At 34.0% G+C, this 22,108-nt stretch overlaps 1 protein-coding gene across 1 annotated transcript; it reads left to right on the top strand.

Moving 5' to 3' along the window:
• The first annotated feature begins 208 nt into the window (after positions 1-208).
• LOC132735750 (metabotropic glutamate receptor 3-like) lies at positions 209-22,096 on the top strand. The gene is made up of 13 exons (XM_060722742.1): positions 209-1,267; positions 4,826-4,964; positions 11,186-11,288; positions 11,688-11,800; positions 13,158-13,286; positions 13,816-13,895; positions 15,134-15,338; positions 15,992-16,131; positions 16,495-16,674; positions 17,005-17,109; positions 17,734-17,921; positions 18,403-19,363; positions 20,034-22,096. Exons 1-13 carry the CDS (start codon positions 1,000-1,002, stop codon positions 20,525-20,527), a joined length of 3,105 nt encoding a protein of 1,034 aa, XP_060578725.1. The 5' UTR covers positions 209-999; the 3' UTR covers positions 20,528-22,096.
• The last annotated feature ends 12 nt before the right edge of the window (positions 22,097-22,108 follow it).

The following is a 22,108-nucleotide window of genomic DNA, read 5'->3' as shown; positions in this document are numbered from 1 at the left end:
TATTATCATGAAAGTTCTTACTTTCTTAATTTTAATTATAAAGTGTACAACAAAAGAATACAAATATTACAAAATCAAAGTAAATGATCTAGTTACTCGCTTTTGCCCCTTTTTAAGTTTAAAGGTTGCTCTTCAACATCATAACCGGAAATTGAGCCGTGTCACGACCTCCAATGATGTTAAGAAAGACAATCAGTTGATAAAAATGTGTTAAGTAAGATAGACTTAATAGCCTCCGTACCGGACAAGTAGACACTTGATAAATAAACATTTAATCAAAGTATTGTGATAATACCGTACGGATGTACATTACATTTATTATCAAGTGATACACAGTTGAAACGTGAAAATTTATTTATATTTATATAGATAATGTGCATATTTATATGATTGATATTGTATTGGTCAGAATACATAACAATTAAAAGCGCGGTACTTTTTCTTAGAAAATGGTGGTGATGTGAATTTTTTGTTTTTTTTTTGTGTGAAAATATCACCATATTAAAAGTAGTATACAATAAAAGCAGACAATATGAACTATATAACATTATCAAAGGGAATAATGAATGAAATTATATATCAAATGAACATATATGAATATTACATTAAAAGGTTCATCTGTATCAACAAAGTAACCTATAATTGCTTGAAAGAAATTAAATTTTAATCATAGAAAGTGGATAAATTTTCGGATATACAATGGGCGGATAGTGTATACATCATAATTACATGCCTGTGAGTCAAATTCGCGTGGATAAAGATTTGTTTCGCTTGACATGGGAATGTTAGTTTACTCAACAAACATTATAGATACAGATTTTCTTCACAAAGTTTTATACATGAAATTCAAACATACGCACATCAACATTTATAACATGTGAATTTCACGAAAATATGTAACAGTTATTTTCAAGTTTGTGACGAGACAGATAATGCGTTTTTGCATACATATTTCAAAACATATAATTATAGAATAAGTTTATGTCTAAAATATAAAAAATGGATTGCAAAGATACTAAACATTTTGCAATAATTTGCATCTGCTGCCTTCTTTTAACTAGGTTTTCTAAAGTCAATGCTATAACCAGTAAAGTGTCATTTGTTAATAAAACTGGGGATTTTATCATTGGGGGTATGTTTCCCATACACGTACTCACAGAGAAGGGAAACTGTGGCAAAGAATTCAACGATCAGACCGGGATTCAGAATTTAGAGGCGTTTTTGTACAGTCGAGAAAAAGCAAACGAGCTGATTCTAAAAAGTAAAAGTAGGTAGTTATTTCATACTTATTACATAACCATGAAAATGATAAATTAATTAACACTTAACTGATTTCAACATTGACACTGGTGCAGACCAAAATCAGTTGGCACATTCGTACTGTCTGATAATTGGTCTGCACTGTTCGCTTTTTGGTCAATATATACATAGAAATGTTATCTACAAAAAGATGAATGGTTTTGTGCAGACTGAATGATGATGGGCGAGTCCATTTAATATATACAGCAGGGTAAGGCTAAGGTACGTGACTGTACCCATGTTTCTGTGTAAATAGGACCCAAATGAGGAAGAAGGTAAGTAAAACAAAATAGTCTAAGAAACAAGTTTTTCATATAACAGTAGTGTATGCTGCGGTTTTGTTTGTTTCATTACTTAAATTACCTGTTCTTTAACTTCTTGAAAAACAGATGTCACCACTCTTATGGAAAGATTTATAATTTATAGAGCGCATGCAAACCAAAACACGAAAAGGATATGTCAGTAATAACTAATATCGTTAAAAAATCTTATTTTGTTATAATACCTATTTGACTATTTATTACTTCCTCTACTCTAGTTTGCACTATGACACTCATCTTCATATTTTAGGACTGCACGCGGAAATTAAGTGTAAAGAGGAAACAGATTACAAAAAAATCACTTATATAATAAAGTTCCCCCTTGATGCATTTTTGATAAAGACAAAAAATACTTTTATACCATGCATAATTTTTTTCCTTATTTACCTATGATAGTGCCAGTACAATATAACTTTCTTCCTAAGCAGCAAGCTTTGAGAGAATAAGATTTAATCTGTTGTTAGAGGTGTTGCTCAAAAGATGTTATATCTAATGTTAATTTTTTCTAAAAGAAGAATTGCTACTTTTTTCTTGTTGTGAAGATGTTACCACTTTCCCGTGTGGTCACACTTCAAAGGTTGCAATGTATTGATTTTTAACGGGCACTTACAGATGCGTTACTGCCCGAACCATGTGTGTAAACCCCCGTTCACACAGAGCTGCGACTTTAGGACGATCATGCCGATCAAGCCACGATCTGAAAAAGTATTGGATCGGGGCCGATCGGCGTCGAAATCGAACAATTTTGCAAATTTTGGTCTTCATTACGACTTTACTACGATGTTCCGACGTCAAACGCGCTGCTGACACGCTTCAACTACGATGTTACGCTGACCGATGCCGACCAGCGGCCGCGTTTACTGCGTTTATACTACGCTGCCGCTACGACATTCAAGCTCGCACTACGACGCTACGCAGACCTGAAAGACTGTACAACGATATCGCTACGACGGTGCCGATCATATCACGCTTGTAGTAAGCTTCTGGTACGATTTTGGCGATTATATATAGATATCTTGGGTTTCAAAAATTATTTTTCATTTACTTCCAAACTTCAAACATGAACGGATGTATTAATGCTGACCTGATTCATCTGGCTTTACTTCATCAAGAACAAATATTGGTTGAAATTGAAATTGCGCAGATTTTTAAAGGCGTGTTAACAGGCGGGGGCGCAGAAGGAGGCCAAGAAGATACTGGGTACGGACATGGCTATCTGCAGATAGGAGGCTCCAGTTTAGACAATATGATACACTGATGAGAGAACTCCGAATGGAAGACACCACTTCCTCAGAGTATGATTGGTCAAATAGCAGCGCTATAAAAACAAACTGCTACCTGACAGGTCGTGGTATGATCGTCGTAAGGTCATGGTAGGTCTTCGTAAGATCGTCATGAACGTAGAGAGACCGAGGTGGGAACGTAGTAAGAACATAGTGGGAACGTTGTAGAAGCGTACTCGGTATGTTCCCGTCTGTACTACGCTTTTACTGCGCTCTTACTACGATCATGAAGAACTATCCACGATGCTTCCGCGCTGCTTGTACGATTACGGCGCTTCTACCACGCTCTTTTTACGACTTTACCCCGATTCTTGTTGGCCACGATCCCGCTACGCTTGTTTTGAGCACGTTCAAAATAAACGTGGCGAAAGCGTAGAGCTTTCCGATCATGAAGACGCTACCGCGATCATACTGCGCTTATGTAGACTCCACTACGTATCTCCTGCGATTTGTCACGATCGGCCACGTTTTCGGCCACGCTTTGATCGTAGTAGAAGCGGCGTCTATGTGTGAACGGGGGGTTAACGTTGCTGTCAAAACATCTACTCTTTTTTTCATGAGCATATCTTGATTTTTTTAGTGAAATCATATTTTTATATCCCTTGGAATCTTTGTTGTTGTAGTAAAGTTATACAAGAAATAGTACCTCTTAGCAATTAACCCTCAAAACTAGAATGAACCTCACCCAGAAAATTTAAGGCTGACTGGTCCTTATAACACTGGGAAAATGTTGTGTATTAAAATCACACCCTTTATTTCACATAAAGCTTTCATAACGCTTTTAGAGCCTATCAGAGGATGCGCCTAGATCTGTTTTGATTTTCCAATTGAACAATACCCCTCGGATTAAAACTAAAAACCAAAATATGGTAATAGTAATGAAGTAAAACATCTTCTAGCTAAAAATAATTCACATTCGTCTATAATATTCAGAATGCGATCAAGAATTGTTTCTGTTTTCTTTTGTTTTCTGTTAATAATAAATTTTCAAAGAATTACCCTCTCAACAAACTTCAACGTCAGCAGCATATTGTAATTAGCCAAATTGTATAAATATTAGACATCATTTTATGTAATTACAGATATAACAAAAGGTGTAAAACTATTTTATTACAGATATGTATATTTTATTACAGATATAACATCGAGGTGTAAGACTGTGTTTTACTACAGATATAACATTGAGGTGTAAAACTGTCCTTCATTTCAGATATAAAATTGGGTTGAAAAAAAAATGTGTTTCATTACAGATATAACATTGGGGTGTAAGACTGTGTTTTATTACAGATAAAACATTGAGGTGTAAGACTGTGTTTTATTACAGATATGACATTGGGGTGTAAGACTGTGTTTTATTACAGATATCACATTGGGGTGTAAGACTGTGTTTTATTACAGATATCACATTGGGGTGTAAGACTGTGTTTTATTACAGATATGACAGTGGGGTGTAAGACTGTGTTTTATTACAGATATGACATTGGGGTGTAAGACTGTGTTTTATTACAGATAAAACATTGAGGTGTAAGACTGTGTTTTATTACAGATATGACATTGGGGTGTAAGACTGTGTTTTATTACAGATAAAACATTGAGGTGTAAGACTGTGTTTTATTACAGATATAACATTGGGGTGTAAGACTGTGTTTTATTACAGATATAACATTGGGGTGTAAGACTGTGTTTTATTACATATATAACATTGGGGTGTAAGACTGTGTTTTATTACAGATATAACATTGGGGTGTAAGACTGTGTTTTATTACAGATATAACATTGGGGTGTAAGACTGTGTTTTATTACAGATATAACATTGGGGTGTAAGACTGTGTTTTATTACATATATAACATTGGGGTGTAAGACTGTGCTTTATTACATATATAACATTGGGGTGTAAGACTGTGTTTTACATTGTATTACAGATATAACATTGGGTGTGATAGCGTATGACACGTGTGACAGTGATACCCAGGCGTTAGACCGTGCACTTGAGTTTGTTAAGTTTCAAACTGTTCTCCAGCACACGACGGACTACGTTTGCGCGGATGACAAACCACCAAGGTAATTCTATCCATTTTCCAACATGATTTGGCTAGAATAATATCAACTGCAAAATGCTTATATAGACTAAGTTCTTGAGATATGCTGTTAAAGTTAACAGTTATATGTTTTATTTAGCTACGCATTCTCAGTTTGATAGAAAAGAAATGTTTTTGAAAACACATGTGTAGCGCCGATACTAGTATATGTCCAAACGTCGAAAAATGTCCAAACGACGATAAATGTCCAAAAATTGACGATAAATGTCTCAATCGCCGATAAATGTCCAAAGCTCCTTTAACGATAAATGTCCGAAAATTAACGAAAAATGTCGCAACAAATTAGGTGCTCATAAATGTCCAAATCGGTTAACGATAAATGTCTGAACTTTTCATATGTTAATTTGTAATTTATTGTATTGGATACTGTAACAGTCTATCCAACTAACCCGTGATTTTACCCTCTGGTTTACCCCCGACGTAAAATGTATCATACATTATTGTGCATGGCCAGTTGCAGATCCGGATGGGGCGCATGTGCCTTCTTAACTCACCGAAGCAATACGTTTTAGCATTGTTTGTGTTCTTCCAATATTTTTGTGCCCCATATAGCGTTGCCATTGTCCGTCCGAGTGTCTAAGTGTCCGTCCCGAAAGTTTGTGAACGGTATAGGGGCGTGGACAGAGTTGCATATTCCTTTACTGTCAAGTGGTCAAAAGTTAAGAAAAATATGCAACTCTATCTGGCAAACAAAGCAGTTAACCTGTATAAACCATGGTGAGCTAATCAAGGAGTTAACTGCTTTGACAGTTAAAATCTGACCTACTGATTCAACAGCGAACAGTGCAGACCTTGACAGGATGACGCATTTGCTTGTCGGGGGATATGGTTCGACAATGGTCGTTATAAGCATATACGCAACACGTGTTAAATGGGTTTTGTGACTTTTCTCTTAAGTGCTGCGAAGACGGTCCTTCTCATGCTACATTGATTAAAGACATTTGTATTTGATTATTACTCATTCGTGCGTGGTGGACTGAACGCCACTGCGAGGCCACCGCCTTATAAATACAGAGTTTTGAAAGGCTACTTACATGTATCCCTCCAGTGTCGACCCAGATCAGTTTGCACGCAAATGCGTCACCAGATGAGGGTATTCGCTATTAAACACCAGTAATTGGTAGTTAAGGTTTTGTATGTCCATACAGTGTGGCACTATCAAGATCAACCTACATGGTTATACATGAATATAATCTATAATTATATAATCAAGTAAATGTTCAACTAAATAAGGGGAAGTAACTGCTATATACCATTTTACAGCTTCTGATTGGCTATAAATATGTCGTTTGAACAAGATAATTATTTCGTGGGAACAAGATATTATCTCGTGGGAACAAGATAATTATTTCGTGGGAACAAGATAATATCTCGTGGGAACAAGATAATATATTGTGGGAACAAAATAATATCTCGTGTGAACAAGATAAATAAAGACACCCATGTGTCACATCTGTGCCACCGTAATAGACACTTGACGTAATAGTATGTTTTCTTGCTGTGCTGGTTGGATACAAACATGTACATTTATGAATTACTTATATGTCAAATATTAACTTAACAATATTAAATAAATAACACATGGCTGTCATTTTGCATTATGCTAACTGGTTACTAAAGCATTATCGTTTTTATCAATACTGAGTTATGTAAGAGTTATGTACCCCAGGGTGATATAAGAAATATTCCCCGGGAAATATATGCTAGGAGGGTGCTATTCGATGAGAATACATTGTAGCCCTATGGGAGTTTTACATTGAAGGATATATTGAGGTATAATAATATATAATTAACACATGACTATCGGGGTGATAGAGGATATTGTCAACACGAGAACTGGTATAATACACCGAGGCGCAGCCGAGGTCAAGGGTTGGCAATATCCTCTATCACCCCGACAGCCATGTGTTATTTATTTCATTATACCGCAAAAAACCCTTAGGTCAGCAGTCTTTGCCTGAAAGAAAATACAGATCATCACTTTACAATTATAGCGATTTTGATCTGTAAATGTTCGATATACACAAAAATAGTATATTGTATATAGATAAAAACAAGAGACAGACAGACAGACAAACAGACTAGGAAATAAATAATATGAGTTATGTAAGAGTTTTGTGCTCCAAGGTGATATAAGAAATATTACCCGGGTAATATATTCTAGGAGGGTGATATTCGATCAGAACACATTGTAGCCCTATGGGAGTTTTACATTGAAGGATATATTGAGGTATAATAATATAAATGTTTAAATGACACCATCATATAGCAATTATAATGTTGCTATTCGAATACTGTGTAATTTTTTTTAATCTGTTGACAAAAACTTTTAACATTTCTTCTCCATTCGACAAGCGTTATTTTGAAATTATCACAATTTGACAATGAATATTTTCATCTTTAAACTGTTTTTACACATATATTAACTGGTTTTACACTTGGTTATGTCTTGGTTGCAACTTCGGTAATGTACTGATGTCATTTCTTACGGTCTTCTGTACCATATATCTGCAATCTCGTACCAACAAAGGGCATCAGTACATAACCGAAGGTGCAACCAAGCATTGGCCCATCTAGATTCTCTTATAATATTGCGGATTTCTAATATTTAGGCCACTGAACCGACCAAAATTCAGCAAAAGTCGTCTCACGCTTACAACATTTGGCACATCCTGCATTATATCAGGTGAAATGTAAATTCTAGGTAGGTAAATGTCACATAACTGCACAACACTACTAAGATGACATCTGCTTAAGACGTATCTCATTGCCGGATTTTCGTTTATACAGTATCGCACTATCTTAACTTGTATAAGTAGTGGTAGATTTGTAAATATCCGTTAGTATATTATTTGTGAGTATATTATTTGTTAGTATATTATTTTTCGGGGGGATAGTGCATGATACAGAAGACGCCCAGTTCCAGAGGCGACCCTGGTTCTTTTAAGTGCCCGGTGTAAAGCACCAGTACAATGCACCTTGGTTTAACTTATTTTTTTCCCTTTTAATAGTAAGGGAGATAGACTGTATCCAACAATCAACTTATTTTCAAATACATTTTTTAAACTTTTTTTACAATCTCACAAGCATCCCGCTAGAGTCCCGGTGGTCGGTCGGGTGATCCAGGAACGACCGGGGTACGTCCGTAACTCTGTCGGCAACGTCCGGGATGATCAAGGGCTCTGCCGGGGCTCTACCGGTGATTGTCGGCACTCTATCTGACCGTACCGGGGCTCTGCAGGGATCATCCGGGACTCTGCCGACATCATCCGGGGCTGTGCTAGCATGGATCTCAGCTTTTATGATCTCTTTGATCGAAGACTTAACAGCGTTTGAATATCGTGTTAGGTCATCCGTCGTCCACTTACTATCTGCATTATCCGTAGTTTCAACTGGACTCTGCATGGATGGCCCGGAGTTCATCCTGGTTGTTATTAGTATGGAAATTGGGTATCGCCGTAGTGCTACCGGGGTTATTGAGACTGCAACAATATTTTCATCCCGGATCGTCTGGGGTGGTCCTGGGCTTTGCCGGGATGCTGGTGAGAACGCTACTTAAATCGGTACTTTTAATCCCTATAGAAACCTTTATAACTGGCTGATGCATTACTGTTGATCATAGAAATAAGTGCAATTAACATATGAAAAGTTAAGACATTTATCGTTAACCGATTTGGACATTTATGAGCACCTAATTTGTTGCGACATTTTTCGTTAATTTTTGGACATTTATCGTTAAAGGAGTTTTGGACATTTATCGGCGATTGAGACATTTATCGTCAATTTTTGGACATCTATCGACGTTTGGACATTTTTCGACGTTTGGACATATATCGGCGCTACACACATGTGCCTTACAGTATGACATACGTTACATTGACATCTTTTATGGTTAGGCTGAGGCCATGGTTAAAGTGTTTAAATATATCCTTAAAAAGTCAAAACTATTAATCTAGTGATCGCTATCCACGTGGGTTCAAACCCGGATGGGGCGAGCCATCGTTTCCTTGAGTAAGAAACTTTACACTCATTGCTCAGTACTGGTTGTTACCAGGAACGGATTCGAGGGTGTGTCTATAAGATCATAGCTTTCTACACAATCAAACTGAAGTAAATTCTGTATAGTCCAGAAAGTCAAAAGTTGATAAATCTTATCCAAGAATCAAATTTCTGGAATGTCGTTCCATTCCTCTAGCATAAATAGGCAAAATTAGCCCTGCCCAGTTTGTCCAATCACGACATCTCCGAAATGTCATTCCAACGGTCAGTAAAGAAAAAACATACCCTGTGTACTGAAACATGATTTGGTTAAACTCGTGTGCTAGTGCGCATTTCATAATTATCTTTGACAGGAGTTTAAAATTAGTCTTAAAACCGGACACTTTTTCGTTTAAAAGAAAATTTTCTTACTCATGACAGCTACGATTTATGAATGCCAATGCAGATGAACTTTGAAACATTGCGGATTTCAGTACGTCATGTTTTGTTTTTTGTTGTTTTTTTTTTTTGTACAACGTAGCTTTTCTCAGTAGAATGAATTCATTAGAGGTCTAAGGTATTTAAGGTATATATGATTAAAATTTTAATCGAAACAATCGAAACAATTAGTCCTAAAATCTTACGTTCTAGAACATAGGATACACTTAAGACTTTCTATGAAACGCTGCCCACGAATATTATGACTGTAACTATCCCTACTAACATGAATAAACTATGTATTTCATAGAAAATCATTTAAGGAGAAATTAGTGCAAATACTATGTATGTCTCACTTACCAGCAAATGCAATATTTAATTTATTTCGGAAATGGCCATGTATTGATTAAGCTTTATCTTGATTAAAAGTGGTCGGTTTGCGCGTGCATTATTGATCGTAAGTGAATATAATGTAATTGATCTAGTACGTTTTGTAATGTTTAGTACGCAAAGGTGACAAATATCCTTAAATATCATTACGGCATCTATGTTTGTGCAATCCGTTATAAAATGCCTTTTAGGCTTCAAAGTTTACATTATTTATGGTAAAGTGTAATTTAGGCATCAATGTTTACTCATTTTATGACAAAATGTCACTTTGGCATCAATGTTAACTATGATACAGTGTCATTTAGGCATCAATGTTTACGCAACTTATGGACAAGTACCATTTAGGCATTAATGTCTACGCATTTTATGATAAAGTGTCAATAAGGCATCAATGTTCAATCATTTTATGACAAAATGTCATTTAGGTATCAATGTTTACGCAACAATGATAAAGTGTCATTGAGCATCAATGTGTACTCATTTTATGACAAAATGCCATTTAGGCATCAATGTTTACGCAACTTTGGTAGACTACTATTTAGGCATTACTCTTTACACAATTTATCATAAAACATGTTATTTAGGCATCAATGTCTACACAGTTTATGCTACAGTTTTTATTTTGGGCACCACTGTTTACACAATTTATTAAACGTGTTATTCAGGCCTAACTATTCACGCAATTTATGACTTAACAACTTAATCCGTAAAGTTTTCACAATCTAAGATAAAATATCAAGAATTAACTTTATAAACATAATACATGATAACATATAAATTGATCAGAAATGTTTGCGCAATGGTTACCCAATATCTATACAGAATAAATGTTAACACAATTCATGACAAATATTACTAAGACACAATTGATCACATTATTGAGCATAAATAACTTTCGCCATTTTGAACATCATTTCAGCATTAATATTTTCGCAGTAAGGTCTGAAATATCACATGCGCCCGGTCATTTCCGCATTTTATGATAATTTATCATTTTTTATGACTTTTTACGCCAATTTATGATAAAATAGAATTATGAATGTTGTCGGAATCGTTGTCATCAAATCATATTATGTTGTAGTCTTATCTGTTTTTATGATCTACTGTTAAATCATTTTTCTGTTAACTCTATCCGGATAGCGTGTGTTCTAAACCAATTCTGACTTAACTAAGAGTTTATGTCATTTTAGGAACTGAAACTCCTCGAATTATGTATTTTATCGTACGCTTCATGTATAAAAAGTGTTATTACCGTATGAATATAGACGTTTTTTCAACTAGTATAAATGTTATATTCTTAGTATTAAGTATGTACATGGTCTTTTTACAATTACTTTACAATAGTGTATAAAGTCTAAGTGGTATTTTCTGTTTCAGTTATGTAAAAAATCATGGAAAACTTCTCGGTGTGGTAGGGGGATCATCATCTAGTGTGTCTATACAACTTGCAACGTTTCTGAGGTTGTTTAAAGTACCACAGGTTTGTCTTTGAAGCAATCAACACATTGTTTTCGCTGTAATGCTGAAAAAAGTTTAATCTAATACTGTTATGTCCAAAAATCTTTGTCATGAAGACTTAACACTTTAAGGAATTGATCAAGTGTTTATATAAATGGAAGTTTTTCATAACTATCATCATACATGTATATCATACTATAAATAAAGTACAGTGCTTTTTATATGTTATCTAAATAAATTACCGTCATATTTATATTTTATCTAGATGCATTACAGTGCTTTTTCATCTAGATCGATAATACTTCTAAATCTATTCTAGCTAGATACATTTCAGTACAATTTATATTTTGCCTACACAAGTTAATAATGCTATTCCTATATTGTCTAGATAATTTACAATGCTATATCTTTTTCGTTCTAGATTAGTTACAGTGCTACAAGCCCAGCATTAAGTGATACCTCCAGATATGAATATTTTTTTAGGACTGTAGCATCTGATAAATACCAGGCGAAGGCTATTGTGGAAATATTAAAGTAAGTCTCTCCTCTCTTTCGTTTGTCCCTTCCTTTTTCGAGTACAGTTTGTTAAATATTGGTTGCACTTCGCTCAGAATTTTGATAAATTCGGTTTTTCATACATTTTTGAAGAATCTTTTTACACACTATACTAATTCAGAATAAAAGGATTTTAAATTATATGGATTCAGAATGGTGTTTAGTTTTCTTAACCCATGGCTTGCTTATGACCACAGAATCTATCAATGTGGCATGTGCAGACCAGCGTTAGGCATCATCTCGATATCGTCTGACCATTTTCTCCAATGTTAGCTATTCCGTCATTTAATTTATTCTCCCAAATATGATGAATGGTTTTGTCAAGATTTATAAGATGAAATAATCCATTAAAGACATTTAGCGTGGTTCTGTTAATGGTGACGTAAAATTTAACAGAAATTAAAAACTTAATATGAGCAAGTTAAGCAAACCCGATTATATGAAAAATGACATGACATGCTGCATCAGATAAAGAACAAAAATGATTAAAAACGGGTTATAAAGTATTGGATGCCAGAAACTAGAACTATACTAGAAATATAGCAATAATTTTTGGTCTAGAATTTTATATGTGTTTTCATTTACTGAATGATACAAATATTAACAACTGACTTATTCACTTCCTTTATCAGAAATTGTTAAGTAGTTGATATATCAAAACAGAACACAGCCATTTTAACCAAAAAACATGTCCGACACGATCTAAAAATAGATTGGGGGGGGGCATGACCAAAGTCTCAGTTCCGATCTTGTTAATACATCCGGATAAGATTTTATTCATTACAAATAATATATCGTTCGTGATGGCTAAATGTGCGTAACTATGTACATAAAAGAAGACCCGGATGTTCACCGAATGACCTCCTATAGTGACAATCATGCACAATGCAATTCCTTTACATGTACAATCTCAAAATGTATGTTCAAAAAAGTTAAAAGTCAGCGTTTATAATGAAATAAAAAACAATAACTTGAAAAAAACTTGATTCAGAAGGTTAAATAAGTCGCTGTGTAACATGTCGTACAATTATAATGTTGCTGATGGTGTTGTTGATGCTGCTGCTACTACTACTAATGTAGCAACACTAGGAAAATCAAACTTGCTTCCTTACTAACACTTTTAAGCTACACTTTTTTAGGGGAAAGTAGAGCTGTTGTTGTTGACATGCTGCTGTTGCTGCTGCTTTACAGTGAAAATATCATTGACAATGGACTTTTTAGATTCTGTTCATACGTTTGCAGACATTCTTGATGACTTTGTCCATTGTTAATATCCAAAAACGAAACAGTTTGTAAAATATATATGAAATAAAATTATTGTCTTCAATTTGTGCAGGACCTTTGAGTGGAAGTATGTAATTGGTTTTTATGACGATTCGAGTTATGGCATTGAAGGATTTCACGAAATTACTGCGCACGCGGAACGTGCGAACATCTGTATTGCAAAATCATATAAAGTCAATAGGTAAACTAACTTCTGTATATTTAAATAAAACTACATTTACCTAAAAATGTATATAAATGTATGTTTTTGTATTGATTGATACGTGACTTAAGTTAACAAACACTTACAGGGAAGCACTTTTATTTTTTTTTCATTTTCGGAATAATTTGGTTTATATCACTGTCAATCAATTACATGTATTGTGAATATGAAAAAAATATAAAGCAAGAATGATCAATGTACAATACAGAAAGATACTTTGAATACAGGCCCAAAGTCCAGTAAAAAAATATACCCGTTTCCCCGTACTTCACTTCAGTGTTGTGATATTTTCCCAGATCTTCGGGATCATTGACTGCAGCACGTTAAAAGTGTTGAATATTAATTACCGCTCAAGTCGGTTCTTGGGAGCGTGAGGAATGTTGCACTTTTTTATAATCCCTCATGTACAGACTCAATCAAACCGAGTCAGTAATTTTCATGTAAATGTGTTGCTATTAATATTTTCGAGGGATAGCCCATTTTCCAGATGTGTATCATTATATTGTAGATATTTCAAGAATAAAGAGAAGTATGAGGATGATCTTCAGATGAAAATAAATGATACACTTCAATTCAACAACACGGAAGGTAAGTAAAAACAATCAGCTACAATTAAAAACTATGTTTATGTCAATGAAATAAAGGTATATTTGATACAGTAAGAAAGCACAATTCGAATGATTTCACTGTTTCACGTATATATTAAAATATGTGATTCATGTAAAACAGTTAACAGATGTAATGTAGCTAACATTTGATCAAAGGTCCGCTCGCAAAGCTTAATTGGGATTCGTAATTGATTTGTCTGGTCCTACCTTCGAGCAAGGCTTGATTTCTCCGTGACAATTGCTCTAAGACATTGAAAGCCTACTAGTAATTTGTCTCCCATGGCTTATTCAGAAATCATGAGGTGTTAGTATTCGGTCACTTGCGAAGAAATTGGTATGTAATGGTATGTTACCCAGGAAATCCAGTCCAGTGGCCAGTCCGCTGGAATTTGGCCAAACTTTGTATAAATCGGCAAAATACATGTTGACAAAGAAACAACAAACATTTGATTAAATCGTTTACTTTGCAATGATTGTTAAATCATGTTAAATTCTATACACATTTAAACTTACTTGAAGCTAATATAAATTTATTGGCAAATGGTCGACTTGAAAAATGTGTATTGTTTTTATTACCAACAGTATGTTAGTAATGCATTTACTTTTAGCTGTGTAAGTATCAAACTTCTTCTGATTACGTTAGTTAGAAGACACTTGATATCGATAATGGCAAATGACCTTTTGACCTTTGTGTTGACCTCACTTTTAAGACTGATCCAAAACAAACCCTATAATAATAATAATCCAAAAGTACTTGTTTGCTTTTAAGGACATTAACGATCGAATAAACAAAGTGTGAGCATACAGTTAAATAATGTGTAGTATTTAATTAATTAATTGATTAATGTTCTAGCTAGAAAATGACGATATAAAACATTAGTCATCATTATTTATGTTCCAATCATCATCGTCGTTATTATCATTTTTATTATTATTATTATTATTATTATTTTATTATTATTATTATTATTATTATTATTATTTATCATTATTATTATTATTATTATTTTTATTATCATTATTATATTATTATTATTATTATTATTATCATTATTATCACTATTATTATTATTATTATTTTATTATATTATTATTATTATTATTATTATTATTATTATTATTATTATTATTATTATTATTATTATTATTATTATTATTATTATTATTATTATTATTATTATTATTATTATTATTATTATTATTATTTCAACATTTCAGATAAGATCGTTGCAGTGTTATTCGTATCAGCTAATATTGCCAATAAGATATTTACTATAGCCAATAACTTGAACATGACCGACAAGTACATCTGGATCGGTAGCGACGCGTGGACGGGCCAATATCTGGTGGGCGGAGTCAAGCATGCTCTCGGTATACAGCCGAAAATTGAAGTAATAAAAGAGTTTGACGATTATCTAAACAGGTATGATGGTACAATTTAAAAATGATTAAAATGTCCCGTAATGCTGCCAAAAGAAATGATTCCAAATTGAGGTCCGCTTCTTTCATACGCTGAACAATTTTGTTTTTTACATGTACATATCAAAGACAAGCAAAAGTAATATTTTCATTTCGGAGAGTTAATGTGAAAACTGTTCAAGGATATGGCGATTTGATATAAAGTTTACTTTTTGTTATGTTGTAATGTTTTAGTAGATGAGCTAGGTTCACACAGTGAAAAACTATCTTTCATTTGGTAGAGAACTATACTCGGTATGCGATTTATAATGGTTTTATTGGGGGTAACTTAAAGTCATGAGGACTTTATTACAATTCAGTAGTATCTTTAAATAGATACACGGACGAGGTAGAACTGCTTTTACTTGACTTTCGGCATGCACATATTTTTCTGGGATCGTTGACGTTATTGGTAATCTCGTCATTGTAGATTGTCATTTATAACTCGGTATATTCTTATGTTGAATAAGCTATGAACAATGTTAAGCTAGAGGTTCCTTTAAATTATTTCATAATCTGGACGCGACTGAATTTTTATGACAATCATATCGCATCCACATCTACAACTTCTTTATGCAAAACGCAATTCATAATATCTTCTATGAAAATATTTATCAGTTTGACAACAACCCATGATGGTACAAACCCATGGTTTAAACAGTATCGTGAACATGTATGCAGCGACGAAGATCAAACGCCAATACGGAATACAAAACAAGTAGATTGCAAAGATGCGAAATTGTTCTTCAACAATAATGGTAATATATGTTACAATAAATCGGAGCTATTTTTTATATTTATTTATTTATTTTATTTTTTTCTGTTTTTTTAGTTTTAATGCAAAAAAAACAAGGAGAAGATGTCTTTTGATACAAGTCGTTATAAGAATATTTATGTTATCCAATTACGAATGAAAGAGAATATTTTTTATAAATTTAATTGCCAGTTGAACGATAGTTTAACCAACCTCGGCACCTAGGTCTTTGTCTTTTTACGGTGAGTGATTTTGTATCCAATTCTTAAAAAAAGAAATTGGAACAAAAGGAAAGAGAAAAACGTTTAAGGAAATATACAAATGAAGTTTAAATGTATTGATGATTTATGAATGTTTCTGTCGACAGATAAATTTAAGAAGAATATGAACACCTATGCTGTAATGGACGCTGTGTACGCGTTCGCGCAAGCACTAAGCGACCTTCATACTGACTTGTGTGGGAAAGATGAAAAGAATATATGTCTTGATTTAAAGAGTATAGAGGCTGAAAAACTGATGCGTTATTTGAAGAATGTGACATTTACTGGTGAGTTATATTGACATTGAAAACCTGTAATTGTAAAATTTTACTATACATGATGTAGGAGAAGCTTTGTATGCCAAAAATTGCAACTTCAGATAGCTTATGTATTTTATTTACTCATTGAAGTTTTAAAAATATATTTGAAATTACCTTTTGAAAGTTTGTAAAAGCAGCGGAGATGACTTCATTGAAAGCCTCGTCCCTGATGTAATGTACACAGATTCAATCAATTCATGTTCTAGTCATTATTCATTTAAGAGTACGATAGAATGGTTTGCACGACATTTCGTCTCTGGCAGTGCTCTCAGCGCTTTGATTATCGATATATTTTAGGAACTTCTGGACTTGAATTCCGATTTGTTAACAACAGTGGCCCAGCAAGATATAGTGTTATGAAATATACCAACAATGTTTGGAAGGAGATTGACAACTGTCAAGGTTCTAAAAACGTTTCTAGCGTTCTAATAATATAATAAGATAAACTTAGTTTTTATTTTTATTCCTTTGGTGTGCTCACTCAACAAATTTTGAAAAGAACAAAACATAGCATTTCAACTTAATTTTAAAGGCATGTTTTAGAATAGTATTTGTTTTAAATTGAGTTATATAAAACTATTTTATATTGACATATAACGCATAGTGATACCGGCTTTATTCATGCCAGGGAATAAACACAAAATACTTAGAAATAACAGTAAGCACATAAATTATGTTAATAAAATTATAGACATGCTGGTGTAAAAAGAAGATTTAACCCTGAACATGCTGAACATCTTAAATGGACTTGTCCCACTTCCATTTTTGGCACTGTCCATTATCAACTTTAGGGATATCAATTTGAATATTTAAAAGTTGTCAGCCTACAGTATAGAGCCTGGTCAGACTGTACGGATGTGCAGGCTGGCCTGGCTCTATACTGGTGGCAAAGACTTAATGCTTTCGGGTCCAGCACTTAAAGGGTTAATGAAAACTTTGCTTTGAGATTAACCAAATAAGGGCACATTGAAAAGTACTTGTTTAAAGATAAACGAATGATTTCTCAGTGATTATTATTTCTTTTAGTCACTAACTACTCATCAATTGATGACGACATATGGTTTCACAATCTAAGAAAGAAGAAGACTGATTATAGCGGAGTTTATAAGCCATCTAAATGTTCAGTTGAGTGTGGAAAAGGGGAAGCCAAACTGCTTCATGCCAATAAATGTTGTTGGACATGTAAACGCTGCGAGGCCAATCAATACCTACAGGTAATCTATAACCATTTCTCTAAAATGTCTTGTTTGGGACATGCCGTTTGTATTTTGAAGATTTCAATGACATTTATTTAACACTTGAAAGTTTTTGCCAAACAATACGGATGTGCTGGCCGGCCTGGTTCCCAGCTGGTGACAAAGCCATTTTTTGTGGCATTCATTCAAAATTAGTCATATTATGATGCATAATAAATGCAGGGGAAGGTTAATAAAAGCAAAAAAAATGTTTTTTATTGCAATCGATACATGTGTTTCTTTGTTGATGTTAATGTATATTAATATGTTTATTACCATCAAAACTATTCATACATTTTGATATATCATTCTTTTTGGTACACCCTCGATTTCTAAAAGCATGTTTTACAATGAAATCAGTTAATTATAGGACTGCAACATTTTAAAATGCTTGTTTCAAAATCCTTTAAAGTTAAGATACAATTTATTAAAAATGTACCATCTTTCCTTTGCTTGATAGGTTCGAAACCAAAGTTGTTTGGATTGCCCCGAAGGTCAAAGGGCAAACAGCTCTCTAAATGGATGCGAGATAATTCCAGAAACGGAAGTGGACATTGGCTGGATCATTTCCGCTTATACCTTCAGCAGCCTTGGTGTGATAGCTACTTCCGTCGTGGCGGCCATTTTCTATTGGCAGAAGCAGACGCCATTAATAATGGCCTCCGGAAAAGAGTTGAGTTTTGTGTTGTTATTGGGAATCTTGATGTCTTACCTGTCTACGTTTACTTTTGTTGCCGAACCTAGCGCGGTGTCATGTGGGGCAACAAGGATGATGCTTGGACTAAGTTATACAGTTGTGTACGCAGCCATTCTTGTGAAGACTAACAGAATATACCGAGTTTTCAATATCAATACGAGCAAGCCAAAGAAAGTTAGGTACATCGACGCAAAGTCGCAACTTTTGATAACATTTATGATCGTCTCGGTGGAGATTGTCGCACTAGTCACGTGGTTAATCCTAGATCCTGCAGACGACACCTATATGTACCCCACGCCAACAAAGAAGATTCGTTTATGCGATGACGCGAAAGATTTTGCATACCTTGGAGCTCTTGTCTATCCATTCATTCTCATGGTTTTATGTGTATATTACGCAATTCGGACGCGAAAGACTCCGGATGGTTTTAATGAAACACGTTATATAACATTTGGATCTTACTCATTCTGTGTTTTATGGATTGCATTCACGTCAATTTACTTCTCTGTGACAGACAAAACTATAAGAACTGTTTCTCTGTGTTTTTCGTCTTCAATAAACGCCACAGTGACGTTGATAACGTTATTCATCACAAAGACTTACGTTGTGATCTTTCGTCCTGAGAAAAATACGAGAGAGAATGTGATGTCACGAAGAAGAACGCATAGTTATGATACAGTCAATATGAGCAATATGAACAATCTAAGCAGAATGGCTAGTGCAGGTAAAGTTGACGAAATTAGGGACCAGTTCACGCAAATTGAGTCATTTAGTTTTTCATACTTGTGTTTTTAAAAAAAAAAACATTATTTGAATTAATAATTTAAATTAGAATTTGGAAAATTGGAATCAGAAAAGGAAAACAATAAATAGATGAAAGACAGTTTCAATGAAAGTTAAAGAGGGTAAAAACTAAGTTTTAAAAAAGAGAAAGAAGAAAGCATAAATCAGAGAAGGAGAAACCAAATTAAAGTTGATTTATTGTAGATTAATTTGAAAAAGAAACGTATTCATAATCTGTTTTCGTTTCAGTGTAACCTAGTAGTATAGTATAGATATAGTATAGTATGGTATGGTATGGTATGGTATGGTATGGTATGGTATGGTATGGTATGGTATGGTATAGTATAGTATAGTATAGTATAGTATAGTATAGTATAGTATAGTATAGTATAGTATAGTATAGTATGGTATGGTATGGTATGGTATGGTATGGTATGGAATGGAATGGTATGGTATGGTATGGTATGGCATGGCATGGCATGGCATGGCATGGCATAGCATAGCATAGCATAGCATAGCATAGCATAGCATAGTATAGTATATAGTGCTGAACGTTGAAATTGTGGAAATCATCAAAGATTTCACAAATGTACTTATCAATTATATTTCAGTTTCAACTTGGCATTCTGTGAATGCACGTTTCGACTCGGAAGATTCACAAAACCCAACAATAACAATCAGTCAAAAACCAAAGTTTTCAAACCACTTGTCCGTATCTGTTGTCTCAATGAATAATCTCGGCCAATCAGATGGCAGCGTGTATTCAAATGTGACCTCAATCTCCGCCCCTCCAGATCATCGTCACATGACGGAAGAGGAAGTGAAGGCACTGTCTGCGCCGTTTAAACAATCGTCGACAGATTTAGGTGATGAAAGACTAAAGCAATTTCTTGAAAAACACGAAAAGCCTGAAACCGATTTAGAAAACGGTATAGGGCCAGCGGCTAGCAGACGGTCAATGAGATCTTTCAAGTCCAGACGAAAACGACGGCGCACAATGAAGAGAACACGAAGTTTAGATGGCGCTAATGTGCTTAATATTCCAAATATAATAGTAACTACAAGTTCTCAGGAAGATAACTCTGTCAAAGTAGTGAAGCTGTGAGATCAAGTGATTAATGTATCACGTGATGAAGACTACGAGATCATGTGACTGAAGCTATTCGAATAGGGCAGCTCTTCTAAATTGTTCACAGTCATAATTATATGCTATTCGTTTTTGGGATGGTTTTTTACTGATGACAGTTCCGTGAAAATCGTGTAATAATTTAAACTATGCCAGATTTTTTCTATGTTTAGTAAACATGAAAGCATTTCTTTATTACCATACGAGTTTGTGATACAAATACAAATTTGTCTGTTAACATTACCTATGTTGGGATGCCTTCAAAGTTATATATATTTTGTGTAGCGAAAAATTAATTTAATAGGTATCAATTTATTTTTACTGTATTAATTCTTTAAGTCGTGTTATTCATTTAATTTGACTGTACACATTTAAATAACTACATATACATTATAGTACTTTATGTACAGAAAATTATTGAATTTATATTTATAATATACTGTATACTTATTGAGCGTCTACCATAGAAAAGGGTTTGAAATGGCTTTTCAGTTAGGGTCGAAAAGTCTCCTTAAAAAGTGGCCGAAGAGTCAATGGGTTCATAAGTCGGCCAAAGATCGTTAGTTAGATCAGTAGATGTAAATGTCTTACTTGCTTACATCTGTTTTTGTCGGGGGTTTTGTTGTTGTTGTCGTTTTTTAACTAAAGTTACAAGAATTTTATTATATTTTAACAATGAAGTATGCATCAAGACATCTGGAGTAACAAGCCGATGCCTCAAAATATTTTTCCTAAAATGACCGACTGGGCTTTTCATTTTATCTAACAATGCCTTAGACAATGCCCTGGTTTTAACAAGAAATTACTAAATATTTCTTAATTCTACATTATACCACAAAAGCATTCATTTCATAATACTTCAAATGAATTGTCGAAGATCATATTCCTTAACACTTATTCACAGTGACTTAGAAAAAGAGCCGCACCATGACAAAAGCAACGTACTGCGTTTGCGACCAGCATGGATCCAGACCAGCCGGCGCATCCGCGCAGTCTGATCAGGATCCACGCTGTTCGCTTACAAACCATATAACAAGTAGAGAAACTGATAGCGGACAGCATGGATCCTGATCAGACTGCGCGGATGCGCAGGCTGGTCTGCATCCATGCTGGTCGCAAACCCATTATGTTGGTTTGGTCATTCACGACTCAAAAGTATTTGGTTTAAATTTGGATTCAAGTTTGATTTCTCGCCCAACCCTATCACAATAGTTACCTCAGCTTTAAAATTAAATGTCCCTATAAAGTAGATTTAAAGTTTGACATGTATTAATGATTTTATTTATACGAGAGTGTGTGTGTAAATTATGTCAATATTAGTTAATAAAAGTTAATTTATGCTTTTATTGATATATGTATATAAATTCTGTCAATTTCAGTTAATAAAAGTGTATTTAGGCTTTTATTGATATATGTATGTAAATTATGTCACTATTATGGATATTGAAAGTGCCAAATGTTATTTTTATAATTCTATAATCAAACGCATGTACTATTAATATAGATAATGAATTGCCATATATTAATAATAATGAATAAAATGAAACAGAAAAACAACGC

The sequence above is a fragment of the Ruditapes philippinarum genome, unplaced genomic scaffold, assembly GCF_026571515.1.
Source record: "Ruditapes philippinarum isolate M1 unplaced genomic scaffold, ASM2657151v2 ctg201_1_1_1_1, whole genome shotgun sequence".
In the NCBI taxonomy this organism is placed as follows: Eukaryota; Metazoa; Mollusca; class Bivalvia; order Venerida; family Veneridae; genus Ruditapes; species Ruditapes philippinarum.
The sequence above is the reverse complement of the archived record's forward strand: the minus strand, read 5'-3'. Positions and strand labels throughout refer to the sequence as shown.